This window comes from Venturia canescens, chromosome 8 (assembly GCF_019457755.1).
Source record: "Venturia canescens isolate UGA chromosome 8, ASM1945775v1, whole genome shotgun sequence".
Taxonomy (NCBI): domain Eukaryota; kingdom Metazoa; phylum Arthropoda; class Insecta; order Hymenoptera; family Ichneumonidae; genus Venturia; species Venturia canescens.
This window is the reverse complement of record NC_057428.1, coordinates 16,438,701-16,462,803: the sequence shown is the minus strand read 5'-3', so window position 1 is coordinate 16,462,803 and position 24,103 is coordinate 16,438,701. Positions and strand designations below refer to the sequence as shown.

The following is a 24,103-nucleotide window of genomic DNA, read 5'->3' as shown; positions in this document are numbered from 1 at the left end:
CGAAGGTGATTATTAATCCATTCTGATTAATGCTAGCAAAGAAAGCTGAATTTCTTGAAAGCTGCAGTATGTCACAAGTGACGTCCTCATCAATTTTATTTTCATATGAAAAAAGCAAAAAAAAATAAGACGTTCTCTCCAGAGACAGCGAGTCATGGAAGGTAATTTTTGTCGATCATTTTTTTCTATCATGGGATGGTACAAGCCCGATGACGATATTCCGGTGAATAGGCGTTGTCCCACGATATTAATGATTTCTCATCCAAACGTCGGTCCAGTGCGGAAAAGAACTAAAAAAAAATAGGAATCCAAGTCTTCTGAAGCAAACGGCTAAACGAGGAACGACGAATAAATCAGGTTGAAAAATTGGAGAGATCATTGAAAGTTTCATCGTCGTTGTACTTTATCGATCACTATGATAATAACAATAGCGATGATAATGATATTTACATGAACGATAATGGAGCGAGCACGATAGCGTTGTCGCATATATCTTTTGACAAAGTTTCTGACGAAATTGAAAGATAAAATCGGTCGAAAATGACGAGGAAAAATGTCAAATGAAAGTAAATTATGGTGATTCATAAATATAACTGTCGTTAAGTGGTGTCTTTGACGTGCACATTTGGGAAAGACCCAGCTCAGAAAATAACTCAAAATACCAAGTTAAATACATAAACGTATTTTGTTTCTTTTAATTTTCATAATTATAATAATTATTTCTCTATAAAACATCCCCACTCGAAACGGTTCATAGTCCTGTGCATCTCGCGAAGATATTATCACTAAATATATATATTTTTTTATATATATATATATGACATACTTGTCGTTTTTTCCATGTTCCACACTTGTTCCCCCCGATACGTTTCTGTTATTTCTTCGAAGCATTGGCAACATGGATGCTGTTAATTGAAGTGTCTAATAGCTACACTCTAGAGGGGAAAATTTAAATATTGTCAACTATATCGCGATGGCGGTTTTTTAACAAGGTCTTGTGACAAACGAGCTCATGATCTTGAGACGATTTTCCACGTGATTGACGAATGTAGATCTCTCGCAACCACTTGGCTCGCCAATGAACGTATAATATTTTTGGCTTCTTCTCTCGGAACAAGCAGCCCAAGGACTGGCACTTTTAGTCCTGAATTTTAGTTCAATTCTTAGTCTTCATTTCTTTAACTAATGTCCAGATGCAATTTCCTTCATTCTGTTGAGAGCCGAGCCCGCTTTGAACCAACCGATTTGTTGCTCGTTCAGCGTGTGGTTAAGCATGATCGAATCAACTTTGCCATCTTTGTGCTTAATCTCTGCCTTGAGGGGCTGCAAATAATTGGATGATAACGCATATTACAAAATTTTATAAGAACCTGTGTTAAGGACTATTTTCAGAATTAAATAAATGATTGGAACTATTAATCTTGAGGTAAGACTTGAATTATATTTCAGCGAATTCGCGGATGAATGGATGTGATAAAAAATTTGGAAAGTTTTCAAATGAGCATTTGGTAATTATGCAATTTGGTTACTTTTCACGAAATGGGTGCAAGGATTTTTTTTTCTTCTCGAAGTTGTGGATTGGACGATAATAAGTAATATTTCGTCGGAAGGGATTCAGTCAATAGTGAAAAAAAAATAATACGATTGAGACTTTCATAAGAGATTCCAGTTTGAATAGTTTTAACAGATTTATATCAACTGGCTAGCTGGTAAACTTCTTCAGTTTCGTGTCCATGAATGTCCATGTCATTCAAGTTTTTCATTAAAATACACGATAATCTAGCTTTTGGGACCTTCGAATCTGCTGATTTCACGTCCGAACCCAGTTTTCAATTTGCGATCCAAAAGGTATTTGACCGAATTGAATAACAAATCATATATGACGTGATTTTGAGGTCAACATTTTGAATTCTACACATCAATCAGTTTTTCTGGTAGAGCATCTCAAAAATTTTTTCACACAAAAATAATTCTCAATCTCGAGAGCGAAGTGGTCGAGGCTCGAGTAAGAAATCTCGAAAAATCATCGAGGAACATTGAGTGTGATAATTTCAGATTAATTAACATTTAAAGATAGAGTTTTTGTAAAATGGAATGGAAGTGAAAATTAAAAATGATTTTTTTAACATAAGAATAGAAGCAAACAATAATATTTTTCTGATACCTTGCCCGGCGCGAGGTCCTTCAGCCCAAGAAGGCTGATCTTACTGGTCGGTTGCACCTTGTCGTAATCACTGGGATTGGCGAAAGTGAGAGGGAGCATTCCTTGTTTTTTAAGATTCGTCTCGTGGATACGTGCAAAACTTTTGACGATGATGGCGCGTCCACCAAGATGACGAGGTTCGAGAGCGGCATGTTCGCGAGAAGAACCCTCACCGTAGTTGTCGTCACCAACCGCACACCATCGGACTCCATTTTTCTTATAATGACGAGCCACGTCTGGTACTCCGCCCCATTCACCGGTCAGCTGATTTTTTATTTTATTGACTTCGTTGTTCTCGGAGTTCACAGCACTGAGATGAAACAAGAATGATCTCAAAACAATGATCAAATAAATTTATTCTGCTGGGCACTATTCCGACTTTTCGTCATGAATTTTGGAACTTTTTATTCGCGGTTTTCAATCCGCACTTGAAATTGCAATTCCGCATTGAACCTATTGTTTTCTAAATAGATTTTCACATTGACTTTCTGAATGGGTAACAAGGAATGGAGTACTTTAGATGAGAGCGACGAAAAAAATCCTTTTTATTTTTAATCTCATTGCATTTTAAGCAGATCGAAAAAATATAGAAGAGTGATAATAATACAACGAAAGGCAAATTATTTTTTTTAAAACTCTACGAATGTTAAGCTTTCAACCGTTGGAATGAAAAATTTATCTGCACAGATGAAGGAAAACAGTAAATCATACGAACCATACGAACGAAAATAGAAACTCGAGTAAAAATTGAATTACCCGATGAACATGTTGTTGGAGATGTTGTCCAGATGTCCACGATATTTGAGCCAAGGACCAGCAGCGGAGATGTGGTCGGTGGTACATTTGCCTTTGACCTTGATGAGGACCGTGAGATCGGTAAGATCCTTACCATCCCATTTGTCGAAGGGTGCTAAGAGCTGCAGTCTCTGAGATTTTGGATCAACGTCAACCTTGACCTTGCTGCCATCAGCGGGTGGTGGAGCGTAAGTTTCGGCGCCGGCGTCGAAGCCGCGGGATGGCAATTCATCGCCGTAGGGATCATCCAGCTTGAATTCCTTGCCGTCGCTGCCCTTGAGTTTGTCAGTCACTGGATTGAAGTCCAAGCGACCAGCGATCGACAAAGCCGTCACGAGCTCAGGACTCGTGACGAAAGCGTGAGTCGCCGGATTCGCGTCGTTACGACCGGTGAAATTTCTGTTGTAAGATGTAACGATTGTGTTTTTGTCACCCTTTTTAATATCCTGTCGGTCCCATTGACCGATGCAGGGACCGCAAGCGTTCGCCAAAACGACGCCACCAAAGTCACGGAGCGTTGCAGCCTGAGGTCGACCAGCATTGACGTGGGAAAATCATTGTTTTAGTTGAAATGCGTGAAAATTATCTATTTCTTTGTTCTTCGATGAAATCACAGCAAGAAATTTAAAAAGATTTTATATTTTTCTGTAAATAATCTAGTTGAGCAAAGACTGGAGGAAATTAGCTAATAATGACCTTGAACCAGTTACGAATTTTCAACGAATGCTATATGGAAGTGCATTACCCCAATAAATCAGTATTTTTTATTAGATTGGAAAAATAATTTGACTTAGAAGCTGCTTCGTCTTTGTCAGTCAATTAAAAAAGCATTATTCTGCACGACTCACGATTCCATCACGTTCGATTGTTGCCCTGATTTGTTCCGACCCCGGTGTAACGTTGAAAGCCGACTTTGACTTGAGGCCGTGCTTGAGAGCCTGTTTGGCGATGTTCGCACATCTGCCCATGTCCTCGTACGAGCTGTTTGTGCAGGATCCGATGAGACCGACCTTAATTTCGTTGGGCCAACCGCTCGTCTTGGCTGTTTGTCCTGTTTGAAAAATTGAAACAAGTAAATTTTAGTAAAAGTAGTACTTTTTTATACTTAGAAACGAAATTTAGTGATCCAACAAAATTTTTGTTGGTTCAACGATGTTTTCGTAGTGGAGCAATATTTATTGGAGCAAGCAAATTCGGTAATGGATTAACCAAATTTCCATTCAGTTAACGCATATTTCGTTTATTCGGCAGGTTTTGTTTCAACAAGAAATTAAGATAGATCAGCAAAGCAGGAATTTTTTTTCCGAGTCTGCTCAATTTTTCTTTCGATAACTCGAAATTTGTTATTAAATAAATGATGCGAATGTTCGAAGCGCCTTGAGACAAATCATTTTACTCGATCGTAACAAATAATGGAATGAAATTTGTTAGTTTTCGTAAAAATCTGTCTGGTGATAAACCGTAACAAGTTAATCACAAAAAACTAATTGGCGGAGAATAAATTTAAAGATAAACGTGGAAAAACTTTTTGTGTAGCATTCTTCTCATGCTCACAGCGTTTTTCATGAGTTATTGAAAAAAATCTCACCGAGCTTGGAAATGGGATGTGCAAGATCAGGAGTGAACGGTCCGTTGACGTGAGGTTCCAGAGTCGAAAGGTCAAGCTCGATAATCCGATCGTATTTAGCATTAGCATCGGCAGTCAAGAGACTGTTGCGATATTGGTCAGCGGCGGATGCGATGTCGGCGCGCCCGGTCGCTTTAAGGTAGTCTTGCATGCGACCGTTGTAAGGAAAAACGGAAGTTGTAGCGCCGATTTCAGCACCCATGTTGCAGATCGTGGCCATTCCAGTGCAGCTGATGCTGTCGACACCAGGCCCAAAGTACTCAACGATAGCACCGGTTCCTCCTTTGACTGTCAGGATGCCAGCAACCTTGAGAATAACATCCTTCGGGCTTGTCCATCCGCTCAATTTTCCGGTAAGTTTAACGCCGATGACATTGGGACATTTGAGCTCCCAGGGGATGTTGGCCATTACGTCAACAGCATCAGCACCGCCAACGCCGATGCACAACCCACCGAGCCCTCCGCCGTTCGGTGTGTGCGAATCGGTACCGATCATCAATAGTCCCGGAAATGCGTAATTCTCAAGGATAATTTGGTGAATGATACCCGAGCCAGGATTCCAGAAACCAACGCCGTATTTAGCTCCGGCAGTTTGCAAAAAGTTGTAAACCTCCTTGTTGGTGTCTTTGGCTCGTTTGAGATCTGCATTACCCTCGACCTGAGCCTCGATCAAATGGTCGCAGTGAATCGTTGATGGTACCGCCACTTTTGGCAATCCTGTTGAATTCAAAACATTCGTGAGCCGCGACAATATTCATTTAGCCATTGGCTCGCTAGATTTTTCATTATTTCGCATAGAAAAAAGGTCGATGTTAATTTTACCGGAGCTGATGAATTGAAGCATCGCCATCTGAGCCGTGGCATCTTGCATAGCCACACGATCAGGTCGTAGTCGGAGGTAACTTGTTCCGCGTTCGATTTCTTGTTTGTTGGGCTCGTCCAGGTGAGAGTATAAAACTTTTTCGGATAGGGTCAAAGGTCTTCCCAGCCTATAGTGATTTTTTAACATTTTGTATTTTCAAATTACGACTTATCGAGAGACCTTTATCGCGTCCAACATTTGCCTCGATTTGTTGTCTACGTAAATTACAGATACGAGTAACGAAGTTTTGCTCTATGGACAAATTTAATTTACCTCTTTTTGACGATTTGTAAATTGTTCTCCAATTTGTCGTAAGGAAGGTATGTAGATTGATCGAATTTCGACATAGCAACTTTGGCCGCAGCGAAGCTCAGAGGGCTCACGCTGAAACATCTTTGTTGAATATCACCAGCTAGGCTGGTGAGTTTCTGTAACGAAAGTTGTGTCAATTAATAGTGCACGATTGAGAGAAAGCTCATTAAAAAATACGATTTTTTCATGACTTTTATTGAGAAGTAAAAACATGCATATTTCGTGAAGAATTTTTAACTGATTGAAACTGACTTTATTGCATAGTTGCTTTATAAGGTTACAGTTGTGCTATCAAATACAAACAAAGATTACGCAACGTTGAAGTATCGCGAAGAATATTAAAATAGAACGCGAGTGGCTCCGAAGTTAAAGAAGGAAAACATCGGCGAAAGCAAAGTTCAAATGTTCGCGCCCAACGGCGTCATCTCGCGGGGAGCCAGACTTCTGTAATCTGGTGCATGAATTCAAAGATGGCGTCGCATCCTATCGATCGCGCTCGGCCGAACTTTTCGAGACCCGATAGTTTTTACTTTAGCGTGTACGGAGTGTCGTAACTCGGTGTATTACGAATTATATATTGTTCAAAATAGAAAATAAAAACGAAGAAAAGAGTCACGAGGGGCAAAGAACGAGAATAAAAAATTTGTCAACAGGATATATTGATAAGTGTGGAGAGAAATCTTCGTGTATCTCGAGAAGCATATTCGAAGCGCATTCAACATATGTATTCTCCCGCTCCATTATGTAACCTGCCAAAATGTGAACTCGCAACTTCTCATGCCAAAATCTATTTAAATGTGAATGAAACGAGATGCAGAAGAGCTTCCATTGAGCCACTAACGATCTGAATATTACTCCGATACTCGAGACTTTGAGCAAGCGTTTCAAGTTTACTCAATGGTACGATTTTTTTAAAATCGGTACAGCAGACGAATGCACATCGAAAGATAAATCTCAATGAAACGAAGGAATTTTCATGTGAATCGAGCAAACGTTGAATATACTCAGCCGGTTGAAAATTAACCATCGTATAATTCAGAAAGGAGTCATTCACATTTATTTTTCTTTCGAACCGGTCCATCGAAGATCGCCATTGCTGGCGAGGGAAGATACAGACAAGTTCTAATAACTTTAATTATTGAGAGTAGAATAATCGGGGGCGGAGAGATTACATACAATCGAAGTTTATCATACTGAACGATTAACTTCATTGACCCAAGAAACGAGGTCGACGTGATCTCGGTTAGCAGGTAAAACTGATCGTATAACTTTGCAATGAGCTCGAGTCACGAGAGAGATAGTAAAAAAAAGAGAGAGATACAAAAGTCATATGATTTTCACACGCTATCTCACTGTTCCGCTGAGCTGGCCCTCGATACGCGGAGATACGACGCAATCAAATTTTTATCTCTGCAATTTTCTTTCTCATTAACTCGTTTTTTTGAGGCCTACCTGAGCCCGTATTATTCGAACGCAGTACGACATTGTTGCGATATTGGTGAACTCCGATTATGTCGTAACACAGTTGTCGGGATGACAAAAAATAAAACGGCGTAGGCGAGCTCAAAATATATATATTTTTTGGCTTTTTCTCTCCGGCGTGGCAGTCCTTCTCAAACCGGCCACAAGAGAACTGAGCACAACCCTCAAAGCCTGTTCGATATAGCTACATGTAAGATTCGTCTCCCTTCTCTGGCAATGTTAAACGGTCGCGCATGCGTTCAACCTCCGGTTCGATAGAAATAGAATGGAATTCTATCGTCCCGACCTCTCCAGAACCGTGAGTCAGTTTTCGTTTATCCTATTGTGGTAAAACACCGATCGCTGTTATGTTCTCGAGTGATGATAAAGACGTAAGATAACGTTATTGATCGTCGATAAAAAAGATGCCTATTCATTTTACTTCGTATATTTTTCAACTGTTTCATTAACCAAACAATGAAAAAGTCTTCTAAACTCCTCTAAGTTTGAGTTGAAGAATTGTAAATGTACATTTTTTATTTATTGAAAGAAAAATTGACCATTGAAATAAGGTTAAGGATGTACAGGCGCGTTTTTAGATAGCACTCTAATTTTTTATGTCTCACAATTCAAGATTTCTTTTCTGTGCCTGTGAAACTTCAATACCCCTTATCGACTGTTTGCTTGAAATATTAACATTCGAAAAGTACAGAAATTAACATGTCGCTTATGGCTACAATGACTCACTGGCCCCTTCAACCGTCTTCAACTAAAAATTTAATATATTTTTAAAATCGATGTCAGAGATTAAAACTATTATTTATATGAATTGAATCGCGCGGAATCTAATGGTCAACGGCCATCTGAATTAGAAATATTGAATTGAGGACGACAACCTGCATAGTAGTGTCAGTGGAAGAGGCAGCTGTACTTTTCAGGGTTACATATGGTGATCTCTGAGCCCAATCTGTCAACTGAGTACGTTCGACGTTGTCAAAAGTTGCCTTTTCGCAATGTGCTATCGAATCCTGTGAAAGAATCGGATTAAAATATGTTTTGCAATGAACTAAACTGAAATATTATTCATTCACGATGAAAAAATGAAGAAATTCCTTTAAGAAAATATATGGAAAGAGTGTCAACTGACTAATGCGACGCGCATCCTTAAAGCAATCGAGAAGCTGTCGCGAAACCACAGCCGGAACAAAAGACGCCCTCTAAAGGGAGCATATTACTGCAATCCGATGCACTATTGCTGTCGAAATGCAGAATTGTTAATATTTAAATGAGCCATCCTGACAATCAATCAAAGTCGAAGAAGTACTTTTTACATACGATATTTGATAAAGCACCCAAAAATGAGCATCAGCTTCGGATTCTGTAGCACGTTATTCATGCCAACAAGTTTTCTGGGCTTATCTCGACCGGCGAAGGACATTGGTAGTCTGGACAACAAACAAGGACGTCCTCGCAAATTCGAGCCAGTCGTTGAATAATCGAGGGGAGATCGAGGGCGCGGCTGCCAACCAGCGAAGATCCGGTGGCCAATAGAAATGAAATCGTGGGACGAATTCATCTGCAGTTCCAACGACGTCGATGTTCATGAGACATGAGAAAAAAATTCAATTCAACAGAAAGGATATACTCAAGGACGTCAGGGGTTGCGAACCATTCCCTTCGAAATCCTTTCCCTTTTCAAAGACTTTGAAATTCTGACACTGGTCAAGGTTTCACGAGGGTTGCAGGAACTTGTCCTGGATTTTTCTGAAGCAATCCGAAGCTAGCGGAAAGATTAATGAACAACGAAATGTTCGATTATATCGAGAGCGTGGTGAACAGGAAAACAATGAGCCAGAGGTTAACTCGCCTGAGGGCGAATTCGGTGCGAACTGTGATTCAATCCAATCGACGCATTGCCAAGAAAAAATCGCATTCTTACGATCACTAAAAAAGTATTTTTTCCAGAGTTGTTGCTATAAGAAAAATTATATTTTATCCCAAATCCATTTTATTTTATTTTATATGGAAAAGGGCGTAATTCTGGAATTTTTTGCAAAGGATCGTACTTTGCGGGCACCTGAGTACAGAGAACTCACTGACCCTGTGGAATCTGTGCCAGCTCCCAATGAAAAAGCATTATTAAAAATCCGAAAAATATTCGGGTATGTGCACGAAATCGTTGGACACGTAAACATAATTGGGTAATTCTGGAGCATCTTTGGAAGTGTGCGTAGAGTCTGCGAACACAGTAAAATTATTCGAGACATGCTATGGTTAACGATAAATTGAAAATTATAAATACAGGATACTGGAAGTGAAAAATTATGAAATAAAATTATTTCATATCAGCCGAAATATGTTATGAGAGTTTCCATGTTTATATTGCTACAGCAATCTTTTTTACTTCTGATTCTCTTTCTGTACACTTAACACTGTCAACCGGCGCAGAAATCATTGTGCGAAAATACGCCATTAAAAAAATCAAAAATAAAAATTTTCCAGTCCTCGTATATTCAGAAAAGTTTGCTCGTTTATCGCGAGAAAAGCAGTTGCACCGAGAACCAAATTTCTTTGGAAACTTTAAATATTTTTTTCCATAACTTCACCAAAATTTTACGTCGACGCAACAATTTTTTTTATCTTTCCAACAGAGCCTTCGCTCTGAATGAATAAGGTGAATATTTCAAACTTTCTAGCTCAGAGAAAAAATAAATAAATACGCATTCCCAAATGGCGAATGTTCAAATATTTCGATTCAATTTTTGTTTTTCACTGTGCAGACTAAATTTAATTTCATGTGTACTAACACACGGTGCTATCGTGTCTAAAAATTATCATAGTTTTCTCAGTTAGACGGTCAGACAAAGAAGTCCGACTGAGGTAACGCGTTCATGGGAAAATCCCGGAGCGAGCACTTCGTAAAGCGTTATAAAAGGTTTCCTAAAGGAGACCCCAAGGGAACAGGGGATTCTGCTACGCTGCTAACATATTACAATTTAAAAAATCGAGGGACATAGAAAATACAAGAGAGACTTCGCTCGTGTTGCGACAGAACCGGATGAGAACGAATGTATACGGTTCGACTTGAGAACCTGTTCTTTTTTCAAATCGGCCAGTCTTTTCCAAAGTCACACCAACGAGGCTCGCGTGCTCATCATAAATTGGAAGAACACCTGACAAATTATTTCTTCCACCAATTCTAAAACTATGATTTTCATTTATTCAAAATTAGCTTTATTAAAAAAAAACAAAAAAACACAAAAACGATATTAAAAATCGAGAATGATCCAAATTTCACTCAACGATAGTCCAGATTTTCTATTTAAAATTACACATTCAAGTATACCGTGGAATTCTACTTAAGTTAGTTGTAATATCATCACCTGGTGAATGTACGACAAGCACCTCTTCTGTAAGACAATTCACCATGTTAGCTAGTCGTGGAAATCCCATGGACTTATTTATGGGGGAATAATCTAACGTGATGTAGTTTTAATGTAGCAGGAGCGAATTGAAGAGAAAAAAACAGCACATAAATAATATTGAGTCATTATTGAACTGTGCTACCTCTATCAAATATTTGCCTATGAAACGAGGCTGAAATAGGACTTACGAATTAGCATTCGTACCCTCCCAAGTAGAGTGTCAAGGAATAATATAGCCACAACTCTTAACGACAGAATAATACTAATCCATCGTGAAATACGATTTCAAGTGTGGAATCAATGTCTGCACCTAGTTATTAGTGTGGAAAAAAAAATAATAATAAAGTCCATAATCACATAGCCCCTAAGAGAAACATAAACGGGGATCAAAGAGGGAGAGAGAGAGAGAGATTCGATCGAATCTTTCCCGGGCGAGCAGCTGCAATAAGATCGCGACAAATCGGTTGCCCGTTGCACCGATCTCTGGCTTCTGTTCCCGATCTCCCAGGCTTTATTACACCAACGACTTTTCCTTTTTATCGTTGCTCACAGTTCCTACGGCTAAATAGAGACAGCAGCGTTCGAGGGGGCGTTCAGGCGTGTCCCAAAGCCTCCTTAATACACGTATGCAATCTTCGTTACCGATGGTTTCGCGATAGTCGTAAAATTGATGCTGGAGGAGCAAACTATGCAAAATTCTTCATCGCCACTCTCCGAATGAAGGGCTCCGATTCTTCCTCAATTCGATCGCGATGATCCTAGATCATTACGTCGTGCTCGAATTGCAGATTCGTTTTTATTCATCCAACGATCCAATGACCCCGCGCGATCAACCGGGAAGGAAATACAAGAAGTCCACACATTCGTGTCAGCTAAGTTTCTCACACAGACCTCCACTTTTGCATTACTTTTCCTTGAGAATAATGGCGGAAAAATATACCGCGGGCGAGGCCTGCCAAGTTCGAACTGCCTCGGGTTACTCCTTGAGCTCTCCCGACGTACTTTACAACGCGATCGAGATCGAACTCTTACTTTCGCCGGTCCTACGTAAGGTCCCCGCGGGGTCCATATGCAGTGGGTCGTATCGTGCTTTATGTGCGCTTTAGACCGGTTGTGCATAAGCGATTTATCGCTACGTGCGAACTTTTTGTCCACGCGATATCAAATAATTCACGTCAGTTTAATTCCAACTATTTCTTACTGAAAAATCATATCTTCGTGCCCTCGTACTAGTGTCGTTCTGTTTTGTATTACGACGTTGTGATTGTTTATTTCATAATGTCCGATTGGCAGTGATGGCCGATCATGCGTGCAGAACGACCGTCGTGCCCGGTCAAGCGAGACCGGTCAACGTTATAGTATCTTTCGCACCTGCGAACGGATGCGAGACACGGCAGTTATCATTTTTTTTCAATCGAGTCCCTCGGATGAAGAATTCAAAGAAGCGAATGGAACGATGATTAAAGATGGAAAATTATTGAAACAGATCCAACGAAAGCCTGATTTATTTTATCTCAATTTCACTAGTTTTGCCTGCCAGCCGATCAATTGTCATCGATCATTCAATTTTAATGACTCTAAGAAAGAAATAAAAAAGGTATCTCGTATATTCCATCAACGTTGTATACCCACAATTACGAGTGATTATATATTTCAATTATCAAAATGTTTAATGATAAAAATGCACGTTTTACAACGAATTCCAAGCTGAAATATCGGACATTGAGGAGGACCCAAAATATTTAAAGAAAGAAATAACCAATCGCGAACAGTGGAAGAAAACAATTGAACGACGAGTTTCATGATTTTGACAACATTTTTATACGAAACGAAATTCCTTTCGGTGATTCGAAAGATAATGAGCTTAAGCGCGTCGCGAAAGATCTTGATTGCTCTTAAGAATCATTACATAACGTGCCCACGCCGCGACCCAAATAATGTTGCCACTATTCGTATAATATCGGAAAATTCAAGGCCTTCTTATGGTGTACGGTCAAAAGATCCTGAGACAAAATATCCTGAATTTAAAAATATCCTACACTTGTAAGACTGAATGTCTTGCATATTTTTATCTCTATTAATCAAAGGAATCATTATTATTATTATCAACAAAACTATGTTGGAACCAGGTTTGAATGTGTATGTGTATTTTTGTTTGTTTGTTTGGGTGTGGTGTTCTGCCTGCCTGCCTGGCATAAATAAATAAAAACAATAAAAAAACAAATAATCATTAAACAAAATTATAGAGAATATTGTGTCTCGGGATATTTCGTCCCTGGGATATTTTGACCAGGGACCTTTTGTCACGTAAACGCTCTTATCACGGTCTCGAAACCCAAAATAAACGACGATTCCAGCAGAATAAGAGAATCCATTCAACACTATTACTGTTTTTGTTTAAAGATAATCCGGTAGCCTTGGCTTCATTCACGCCCTCATCCTGTACGGAGACTCTTTCCTTACATTTAGTTTTTTTTGAAATTTTTCTAGTGAAATGAACAGAGTTACACTAATTTACAATATTTTCTAATAATCGTAATCTCAAGATTATCTCTAAAATTTAACAGATTAAAATGCTGTTGATTTTTTTCGTTTTAAGTGAGCAGAACACAAAAAATGCTCATACATTTGGTAACTCGAGCTAACGCTTGTACAGAATACAAGTTGGTTACGGTGATAACGCGAAGTAAATACACTTGGATTTTTCCACAAACAATTTTAGTTCTACACTAAAGCTCTGATACTGTGCTTAAAATTCAATGACGAATTCTATTATGAGATGAACAGTCGGGATAAGGGCTTTGAGCAATCGACCTGACGCACGGCCGTTTGATATTACGCACACTATTGTTACAAGGACAACAAGAGCGACGACGCGACGACGACGGCAGAATTCGTAAACCTGAAGCTTTTTTCACACAGCTTTGGTAAGAATCCCACGATGTGGCGAAACGATCCGAGTTCACGCGGGATTCGAATTCTCGTCTCTGCCACGATCCTCAATAGAGATTCCGAGAGAGCGTCAGCTTGGGAGTAATTATAAAAATGGAAATATAAAATCAATCAGACATTGAAAATGATAAATAATTTCGCTTATTTTTCGGCCTGTCAAATCTCGCACGAGAAATCTCTGTACAACGAGTGATGCGTTCGATCAACTCGCAAAAATCGCTGCGCGCGACAAGTCCATATTTTTTTTAAAATCACGATAATTTGATCGAATAGATGAAGCAAAAATAAATTTTTGTCAGTCCACATAAAAACTGATGTCAATGTGAGAAACCATTTCAGTAAAGTCCCAACAATTGTGTCTTGTTGAAGTGTGTTAAAAATTTTATTATCATTGCAATTATATTTCGTTCGCCCGAGGTTCGCCACAGTCAACAAACTCAGATTTTTTCGAAAAATTCGTTTACAGCCTAAGGTTGTAACACGTTCTGTACCAAAATTGAATTTCAACGACTTAATTATCCTAGAATCGGAATTTACCCTTAAATAGTAAAAATCGATAAAAACATCGTTTACTCCACTTTGAACAATCTTTGCACGTTGATGTAGTTTGAAAAGTAAAAAAAAAAAAAAAACACGCTCCACGCCCAATAGTATTCGCGACTAAAATCAGCGATTCACTGTGTCAAAGGAGGAATTTCGATCCGAGATTACGAACAGGTTTGCCGATATGGGAAATGGACATTCGATCAAATTCTATCCACGTATCGGCGAAACGATAGACCTATTCGTTTCTACTTTTATCCCGACAATCTACGACATGTTAACATAAATTACCGACTCTTTAAGAAGAGTCCCCAACCTTCTTGAGCATTTTTTACGTACACGATAGCAGTCGGAAAGTCGAAAAGAAAATTACGAATGAAAAAAAATTATTGTTATGATAATAAATATATCAAAAGCTTAAATTCTTAAAATTTGAATGTTTGAAAAATGATGGAGGCCATGGAACAATGGAGTCCAAGAGTCTTTACTTGTTCGTTTAAACTGTCGATGAATTTCGAACGATAAAAGAGCAAAAATTCCGAAAGGCTTTTTGATGCGTTCATTTTTTTACTTTTTAACTGATACTCTGTTAAAATTAATGTTTACAACTCTATCTTGGACGTTTTGGAATGTCTCATGTTGTATCTGAGATGTAAGTGTGTGTAATGGCATTCAATTCATTGTGCGCATAGATTTAGTGAATTTTCAGTTGTATTTCTCATTCAATTTTTATCAATAACCATTTTATCAAAACACCCGTTTTGTGAAGTTGGTTTGGTACACGAGTTAAAAAAGTAATAATTTAACAATATCATTTAGGACCAATATCAGCATTCTATTTGAACGTTCCGAACAGTGCAGTTGTCAATCAAGCAAACTCCTAATGAATAAAAAGATGATTTATCATATTGTTAAAATCCGGTGTTGTTTGGAAAAATGAGGTGATCCAAGTTCGAATTAAAAGTACATTTGATCTTGGAAAATGTTGCAAAGCCAATACGCCTAAAGTTTTGGCTCGTGCCGTTTTTTCAAAGCACCTCCAAAGAGCCCTTGCTCTCGGACCGCAATGACGCAATTCCAGCAGAGTACGTTCTTGTGATCGCCTTAAGCAGGTGGAAACTCGATGTCGCGTGCCTAAGCTGAAATTCCTATCCGCTGCTCATCAGAACGTCGAGCTACTCCTCGTTTAGTTTTTTTTCTTTTTTAATAATGGAGAGAAAAAGAGTAGCCTCGTTTACAATTGGCAATTAATGTCTAAAGTATTCAGCAGCGTTGAATTTGACGTCGGCTTAAATAAGATAAAAAATAGTGCCAGATATTTAGCCTTTTTTATAGATTCAATAAAAAATTAATAAGAAATCCACTGGAAATTAGCGAACAAATATATAATTTGTTTTTAATATAACAGTCTCGAATTCACGCATGAACTATTTCTCTTTGGAATTGACTATCCTACAAATCCCCCTTAATCCGATCATCAGACCGGCAACAACCGAGGGCGTTAAATCTTCTCACAATCAGTAACCTCTCCGGCGTGTGGTTGCATAATCACTGCATCGGAGAAAGCGCATGTGCACTCTGAGTCAAATTGAAGATCGATCACGCAACATATTTGCGGTTCCCAAAAGAATTACACGCCGAGGCATCCAAACGTTGCAACAAAGTGCTACCGAAATTCGAAAAAAATTCAACCGGGGTTTCATTACGCATGGACCAATATCTGCGCTCCTGAGGAGTTTATACGATGAAAAGCGAGGCGAGGAAAAGAAAAGCACGCAGTAAATAACACATCAGAAATACCGTCCAGTGTGTAACATCGCTCGAATTCTTCGGTCCACCAAACAGCGAAATGAGTTTTCCGTACCGTACCGGTTTCTGTGGCTCGTTACGCACCGGAAGAACACTCGAAGAAATGTCTGCGAAGGTGCGGAGCAAACGAAAGTTTTACGTCCCTCACATTCAAACGATTATAAAACTGTACATTTTTCTTATTATTTTCATGACTTAATGATTGAGCTAGTCATTTTGTGCAACGGTATTTTCAATTAATGTCTCGTAACTCTAATAATTATACTTACACGTATTTATATCTATATGAAGTATAATTTGCGAGGATCCAAGGACAAGTGTGCGTTAAATTAAAATCATTTATATACCGCAATATCATCATACTGTCATTTTTTCTTCCCATCACGCATCGTTTTGTGAAAATTACTTTGCATTTAAATTCTTATTGCACGTCGCGTCTTTTCAGCGATGAGAATATTTGTCGAATCGACTTCGGTAGCAATATCAATGCACGTCTTACGATAAAAATGTGCGTACGATTTTTTGTCTGACGCAGTCGCGTGTCGCAAAGTGTAGCCGGTAAAATTAATAAGAAAATTGTCGATATGCATGCCGCGTGTCTTTCTCTTTTCTTTCTCCTCTTTTCGACCAGAGACAGGAGAGAGAAATTCTTATGCTGTTTCGTCACAAGTGGCGAGGAAGGCGTGGAGCCTTGGCAATGCGAGAGGATCCTTGAAACTCTTTCATCTCTCATTTACGACTTATTGTTATGGTCGCCATATATGAGCCTACCGGTTCGATGAATTGTCGCGAGAAGCATGTGCAGTCTTATTTCGAGGGGTGATAATTGATTGCATCTACAAATGGAAAGTGATCGAGATAGAAAATGAAATTTGGTCATCGTTTCTTGTCTCTTGCGACTGCTTTTCGTTCCTGAACTGTCCTCCGTTTCACGTTTTATTCGTGTATGCGAATCGAGATTCTCGAGGCACCGATCTCACGACAGGGAAAGCCATAGCCTTTGGCTTTCGTATAAACCTACTGTCAACGCTGGATAATGTTATCATTGACCCGGGGCTTGAAATTTCATCGAGCTCGTAAATAATTTTTCTATATAAGCGTGAATTTTAATCGTTTCTGTTTCATTCTCTGCATTACTTTATTTTATCTTGATAGATTTAGTTCGAGATTGACAGTATGGGTACGTGACCGATGTGTGCCTCGATATACTCTGAGAATGTTTATCTGGTCGATGAATAATTCATAAACGACGTTTGATAAAAAAGAAAATAGAAAAATATTATAAGGCAAAAAAATGATGGCACATTTCCAAATTCCAAGGATATCTTTCCGTGATAAATTCATGAAAATGGGTCCCTTGAATCAGCACGACCTCTGACAGGTTTCAGTGTTTTCCCCGCCTGTGTAAACATCTCGAATTCGCACAGCTTGAATTTTTACGGATTTGGAAAATCATCTGAATTCATTCATTCATAATAAATGAATTCGTCTCTTGAAGAATGTTATGTCTTTTTGGAGGTTCATTGTATGGGTGACGTTACGTAGTTTTGTTGTTGTCGAACTCTCTGTGCCCCTTCAAATTGCTTTGGACAAAACCAATATTCGAGTCGTAGCTTTTCTGAGTTTTTTATGGCGTTGGCCCACTGAAAAATCGCAGGGGACATTACAAATGCTGCGGCAACGTTGTGACTAAATGAAATTCTGCTAGGGGTCTAAAAAACACAGGGAAGTTAGGCAACTCAAAATAGAGTAGAGTTTCGATCATGGAATAAGCTCTCGAAAACCAGGAGGGTAAGGGCACAATGGACAATTGAAACAATTGACATTTCAAACAGAAATCTTGCCAATGTTAACAAAAAAAAAACAATTAACATAAAAGCTATTAACCATCTCTTTTGAGTCGGGATTTTATCTTTTGATTAACAGAAAATAAAAGTCAAAATTGCCTTAAAAATGCGATTTCGTGCTTATGTTTATCGTGCTATTTGTTTAAATGAATCTCGTTATTTATGCTCTACATATATTCTTTGAAATGTTTGCGTGTTAAAACATCCGGGCTTTGGTGTTTAATGTGCGATCACGTAACGCGCTCGTTTTGCGAACACTCGACTCGTAATTTATTGTCCTTTTTTCATGGTGCTCCTCGGAGTCTTATGGAAAGATCCACTTGTCCGCATTCATGATCTTCCGTTCGTACTTTCGCAAAGCAATTTTCGAGTAATTGCCGTCAACGTGACCTTTGAATCTATATTACACCATGCAGCTGTAAATCACGAGAATAAAAACACGTATCGTAATTTTTCACGAAGAAAATGTGAAAAATTTCATTTCTGCATCCAAATTCGTTCGTGCATGCTTCCCTGTAGAATAATAAGTGACTTCGAAGCTGTGTATCGAAATTTTTAAAAAATATCAAAAATCACTGAAAAACAGTGAATTTCGTTGATGCACAGATTTGAAAGTAGAAAAGTTAGCTTTTTCCCTTGCTTCTATTTACAAGTGTTATTTTCCTAAAGATTATGGCTCCATTGGATTGGAATTTCGTTCGATGATTAAGTATGTGCAGAGCTTCCACCATGGAAGGAAATATTCCATAGGAAGACGAGAAGAAAATGGAAACATTTCAATTGTGTATTTCTGTCCCTGTACACAAAACACAATAAACTCCTTAAATGAATATGGCGTTCTAAACTTATACGGGGTTGTGGTAATTAAAAATGACCAATTCCTACTCGACGGTCGTTGTATTTGTCGACGTTTCTCTATTCGAGTAATTGGAAAACGTTTCGTCTCAATCAATATTTGATGAATTGAGTTTTTGTTTTTACACAAATTCTTAGATGAATGAAATTCATTGATCTTGGACAAAAAGCGAAAATGTGTCACTTCAATATCATTAGATTCATTGTATCATGATCCAGATGACCATTCAGTATTTTTTTACTCAACATTTTTACAAATTATTTCATTTTTACTCAACCCCTTCCTCTGGGAAAGTGGTTCGAAAAAATCAAAATTCTGAAAACGACTCGTTACCAAGGCTATTGTAACCGTAACAATGCTAAGAATATAATGGGATTATCATCGGTATTTTTTGTACTCAAACAGTTTGCCAAATGGAGTAAATCCGTGCGCTGCAATGATATTTTCGTCATTAAAAGTGGAATATCCCGAGTACACTAATTATCGATTAGAATTTAATTGCCACAAAGTTACATAAAATAAATATACCGTAACAGTAATTCGCGTGGGACGTTTTGCCAATTGACGGACCATCCAATGATATTTTTTTACAATTAATTTAACGGTACAATGTTATTAAAGTCCTTGAGATGCGTTCGTTAATCGTACACGATCGGGGAATGAGTAAAGTGGATGTAGAGAGAGATTGTCTCGACGAGATTGTCCGAGCGTGAATAGCTGCGTCATAAGAGCTCACACATTTAATCGTCCCAAGCTGAAACGAAGAGTGCGTAGTACCATTTTTTCTTATTTCTTTTTTTTAGGGACGACAAATGCATTCCCATCAAGCAAGCCTTATTTTCACGCAAGAATTTTTACCTCGAGAGCAGAGCCAGATCTCTTTTTCTCGTGGCCTCTGTCTTTGACTCTCGATCGTTTTTTGCCACTGCTGCTACTGCTCTCTGCTCGAGAAGGTGTTACTCGCGTATATGTTGGACGACGTTTATCGCTATGAAAGACCATAAATTTCCGTATTTGGTGACGAATCTGTTGCATGGCGATAAGTGACGGTCGATTCTAGCTGAAAATCTTGCATTCCTATCGGAAGAAGAAAAAAATTCGAGATCGAGAGTTGAGTCCTGAAAGGATCCTGGATTCTTCCAAATTTTTCTTCAGCTGCTGATACCTTGCAGAAATTTCTTATGTAATTTAGAACATTCCTTTTATTATCCACGATAAAAATGGTTTAAATCGTTTAATCCTTTGCGCTCGGCTCTGATCTCGATTCCCGCTCTCAATATCTCGTTTTTCCACGTTACTTAAACCGGAACCAAGGCAAATTCATGATGACGCACCGACGCACCGACGCACCGTTTGACGAGCACACAAACACGTGGTCCATCCACACACCGCCCGTTACGAGCACTTTCTCTTTACAGCAATATTTTTTCTTGCTTCTCTCCCGCGGACTCTCCCCGAAGAGCTTCATCAATAATTTTTTTTTGAGGAAGAGATAAATGGCCACGCAGCTAACGACATCGGGGGAGAAGAAATAGCGTGATTGCTCACGGAATTAACCACTTATAATATATATCTTCCAACATCCACGAATTCAAACGACCTTTATTTTCAGGTCTGGGAACATCACCTTGGGCGTTTCCAGTGCCTGACTTTATTTTCGCGACGTAATCGGGTCGACGAGTTATTTGCATTCTCGTATATAATAATCTTTTTTATTTCGTTTCCACGTATTTTCGACGTTCGTTTAGTTCAGGATCACACCTTAATCCTCGTATTAATCTTGTAATTAAGAACCATTTGTTTTATTTTCGCATTACGCTCGCTTGGCTTCGCGTATACTTTTCTTGGAATAACTTTTTTCGTCCTCAGATCCGTTTCTCAACTGCTCCGCTAACGAAACCCGCGAGGTTTGATCCTGTCGATATAGTCGAGAATCTGGACACGTTGCACCAGACCGCCCCCAGCTATTCCATGCCAAAGTGATCGACGCACGGATTTCCTCGATTCGCAACTTCAGATATAATAAGTTTGTGCATCTACGGTCCGTGATCTGCATCATAATCAACCCTCCATAATCATAAACAAATCATCGTCGTCACTGTCACACTAAATTACACGAGATGCTAATAAAAGCTTAGAATCACATCAGTCAAATGGACAAACCAACAGAGCAGATCTTTCCTCACCGTCAAATCGTCCGGAGAATTTTATTGGATACATCCTGTTAGGCATAGCGAAAGAAATACCTCGATTTTTTATCGAACATTTTTTTAGTTTGTAGATGCATTTTCGAAGTAATTATTGTGCTGTCTGCAGATTTACATCTAAGTAGATCCACGGCCAATATTATATGGAATTAAGAACGATTGAGAAAAAATGTTTCTCGCAACTTCAAATTATTTGTCGAAGCTTTCAGCCTGATCGATGTGAATGATAACTGCCAAGAAAGTTGGACAATGTGCCAAATCTTTGTACGAAATGTATTCGAACATGATAAATAATTTTTGTAGCTTTATCAAAGATTGCTCATTAAGAATAAATAAATAATTGAGCACTACTGAGCATTTTTTTCCATATTTTTTCGTGACTTTCAATGGCCAAGAGCGGAAAAAATGCTTTGATAAATTTCGTTCTGATGTCGTGTGACGCAAGTGAGTAACGCCTGTGAGGAATGGCGATGAGACTTCTATGTACACCGGTCCAGTCTATCTTTTATGTGTATAGTCAGCGCGGACGAGCTTCGATACTACTCGAGTCTCTGTGTTACGAGCGCAAGAAACGAGAACTGACTTTATAGCCAGCGGGGTATGACCTTACGCGCTTTTCTTTCGCGTGATGATTCATCGGAGCCAGCGGGTCTTCCAATCTCACGTGAAACGCATCGATAGCACACTGATCAGTTTATTCGAAAAGTTACGACGTTGAGACGTAGATTGAATCGATATTTCGGATGGTCCGAATGTCACGAGTCTTTCTACTCTTACATTTACGTGGTATTTTCAACGTATGAATAGTGAAAAACGTTGAAAAATTTTATTAGGAAACACAGAGAGCCTCGAGCCAGCAAGAACGACGGAACTGCGTCAATGCTCCTGTCCCAAGAGCCCGCCGAGTCTTCTGTCAATACTGATGAAGCTAATCGCATAAATCCTTATTCAGAATCATTCGAAATCAGTAAATTTTCTTCAAGCTTCGTCGTTTTGTATTTTTGACTCGTTGAGCTATCATCGACGTGGAGGAAAATGCAATTTTTTCGTGTATAAGGCAACAAGTTTGCGACTCCGTAATTTATCCATTTACCATCAACTGCTCGAGCAGAAATTACGAAGAGCTTCATGAAGACAAACCAACCCTGAGGTATACTCGATATTTTGGAAATAATCGATGATTCGTCTTCCGACCTCTGAACATATTGCATTGTTAAATAAAATCATGAAAATTTTCCACCTCGAAAATTAAAGTCCCCTCATTCTTCCTGTTCCCGTTGAATTCCACATAAATGAAAAAAATAAAATAAAAAGTTTACGAATTGATAAAAAAGCAGAAAAAATCACATCCGCAGCGAGAGCTCCTTATTCACTGATCTCTGTATTACCTATTAGCCCTATCAGATCGAACAAAGGATAATTGAGTCAGTTCACTGGCACAGGGATTGTGGAAACAATATATAAGAAAAATGTAGTACGATTTCGACACGATTGCAACGTTCGCTCTTAATGATTAATTATAATGTATTTTGGCGTGTCTGATCGGCGCGGTTTTATCCACTTGAACTATTCCCTTTCATATGCATCGATACGATCAACATAGCACGATCGATACACCATGTTCACGGAACTCCGTACGCAATTAAGTATCGGTAATTAATGTAAAATATTTCGGTACGTCTGATCATAGTAGATTTATCCACTCATAAAAGTCCAGCGTCGAACTCCTCTACGCCGGTATCAGGCACGCCTCGCCAATTATTTCGCCCCCTCGATTCACCATTTTTCTTTGTCATCGCTATCGTTGTACCTGAGAAATTAAAAGATCGGAACAAATCAATAATTAATCGATCAATAAGTCCGTCGTGGACTATCGTGATTTTTACCAAATATAGACGATTATTTCAGCCATTACAAAATCACTATACTTTTTATAGTGCCGATAAAACATTGGAGCTTTGATTACTTTGTGATAAGGAACATCATCCAAAGCGTCCATCGCATCATCGTTCATCTAGTCCGTTGACGAGACTCATCACGTTTCTATTACAACGTTTTTATATATGTGCACATACTCATGCCACGTAAATGTGTATGTTTCTCCTGCAAAGTGCAAGATTCTACTCTAACGACGGTGCATCTTTGAAGCTTTACAGTAAATATGCACTTCTCAACAAACGGAATAATTTATTTCCTTCGTTACATTATGCCATACAAGATTATTCCTTGGGCATGGAAAACCGAGGAGAAAAGAAATTCCAGTAGTTAGTCTCTGGCTATCACGGCGCGTAGACGATTAGCCGCTTATGTAATCATCGATCTCGCCCTTTTGCTCGTCCCTTTCGCACGAGGAACACAATATTTTTTTTTTTTTTTTTTTTTTTTTTTTTTCATTCATTCAAATGCAATAAGTTTTATTGAATCGTCAACGAAAATTTTCTTCCGCAGTAGAAATGATCAATGTTTTCATGTAAAAGTGACGCGTGCCGCAAGCCATCAGGAGGTAAATTTTTATCAGGCGAATTTACCTTCGAAAATAAAAGCATCGATGACAGTTCCGCCCTGCTCTCACGAAGTACACGTTTATCTGTGTTTTTGTTTTCCTTTCTCATACTATACGCTTGATAATTGATTTGCGAGTCAAGGACGAAATCCCGATGTCAGATTGTGCCGTTCTTATTAAAGAAAAAAGTCAATTCGCGAGCACTTTCGTCGTCGCGCCGCGTCGCCTCCCAGCCAACAATATATCTTTATATGTTGATAAATACAAACATATTATACGAAGAGTGGAAAGTGAATACACACTTAGTGGATCCATTGTGAACCGACGGATGAGGTTTAAAAGTTCGTACAGTCTGTGGATCAAGGTCGATACGAGCCTTGGCCATTCACATGTACATACTTATATATTCTTCACAGACAGAAACGAAATGAGTTCACCTCGCGAGAGCGTCTACACTGAAAAATGCTATACGAGATACGAGTCACCCTCCCGAAGTGTCATTCGCGAGAGAGCCAAAAAATGTGCCAGCATATAAAGGACTTTCATCCTGATATTCGTTTAAATCCTCTACATCCGAGCGAAAATACAGATTGATTATTTGAAATATATTTATCGAACGTCCCTGCCAAATGTAGCTTGAAAAAATAAATGTGTAGCAAGTACAACGAAGGACACGTACGTGTGAATTCAATTCGAGAAAG

The 24,103-nt window shown here is 38.8% G+C and overlaps 1 protein-coding gene across 1 annotated transcript; it reads right to left on the bottom strand.

Annotated features, from left to right (window-relative positions):
• Positions 1–666: 666 nt before the first annotated feature.
• On the bottom strand, positions 667–7,438 carry LOC122414368 (Mitochondrial aconitase 1). Its single transcript, XM_043425584.1, has 8 exons — positions 7,252–7,438; positions 5,761–5,915; positions 5,448–5,614; positions 4,587–5,342; positions 3,847–4,049; positions 2,960–3,522; positions 2,165–2,513; positions 667–1,323 (listed from the first exon to the last, which is right to left on the bottom strand). The coding sequence occupies exons 1-8, from the start codon at positions 7,282–7,284 to the stop codon at positions 1,183–1,185; spliced, it is 2,367 nt and encodes a 788-aa protein (XP_043281519.1). The 5' UTR covers positions 7,285–7,438; the 3' UTR covers positions 667–1,182.
• Positions 7,439–24,103: the final 16,665 nt, after the last annotated feature.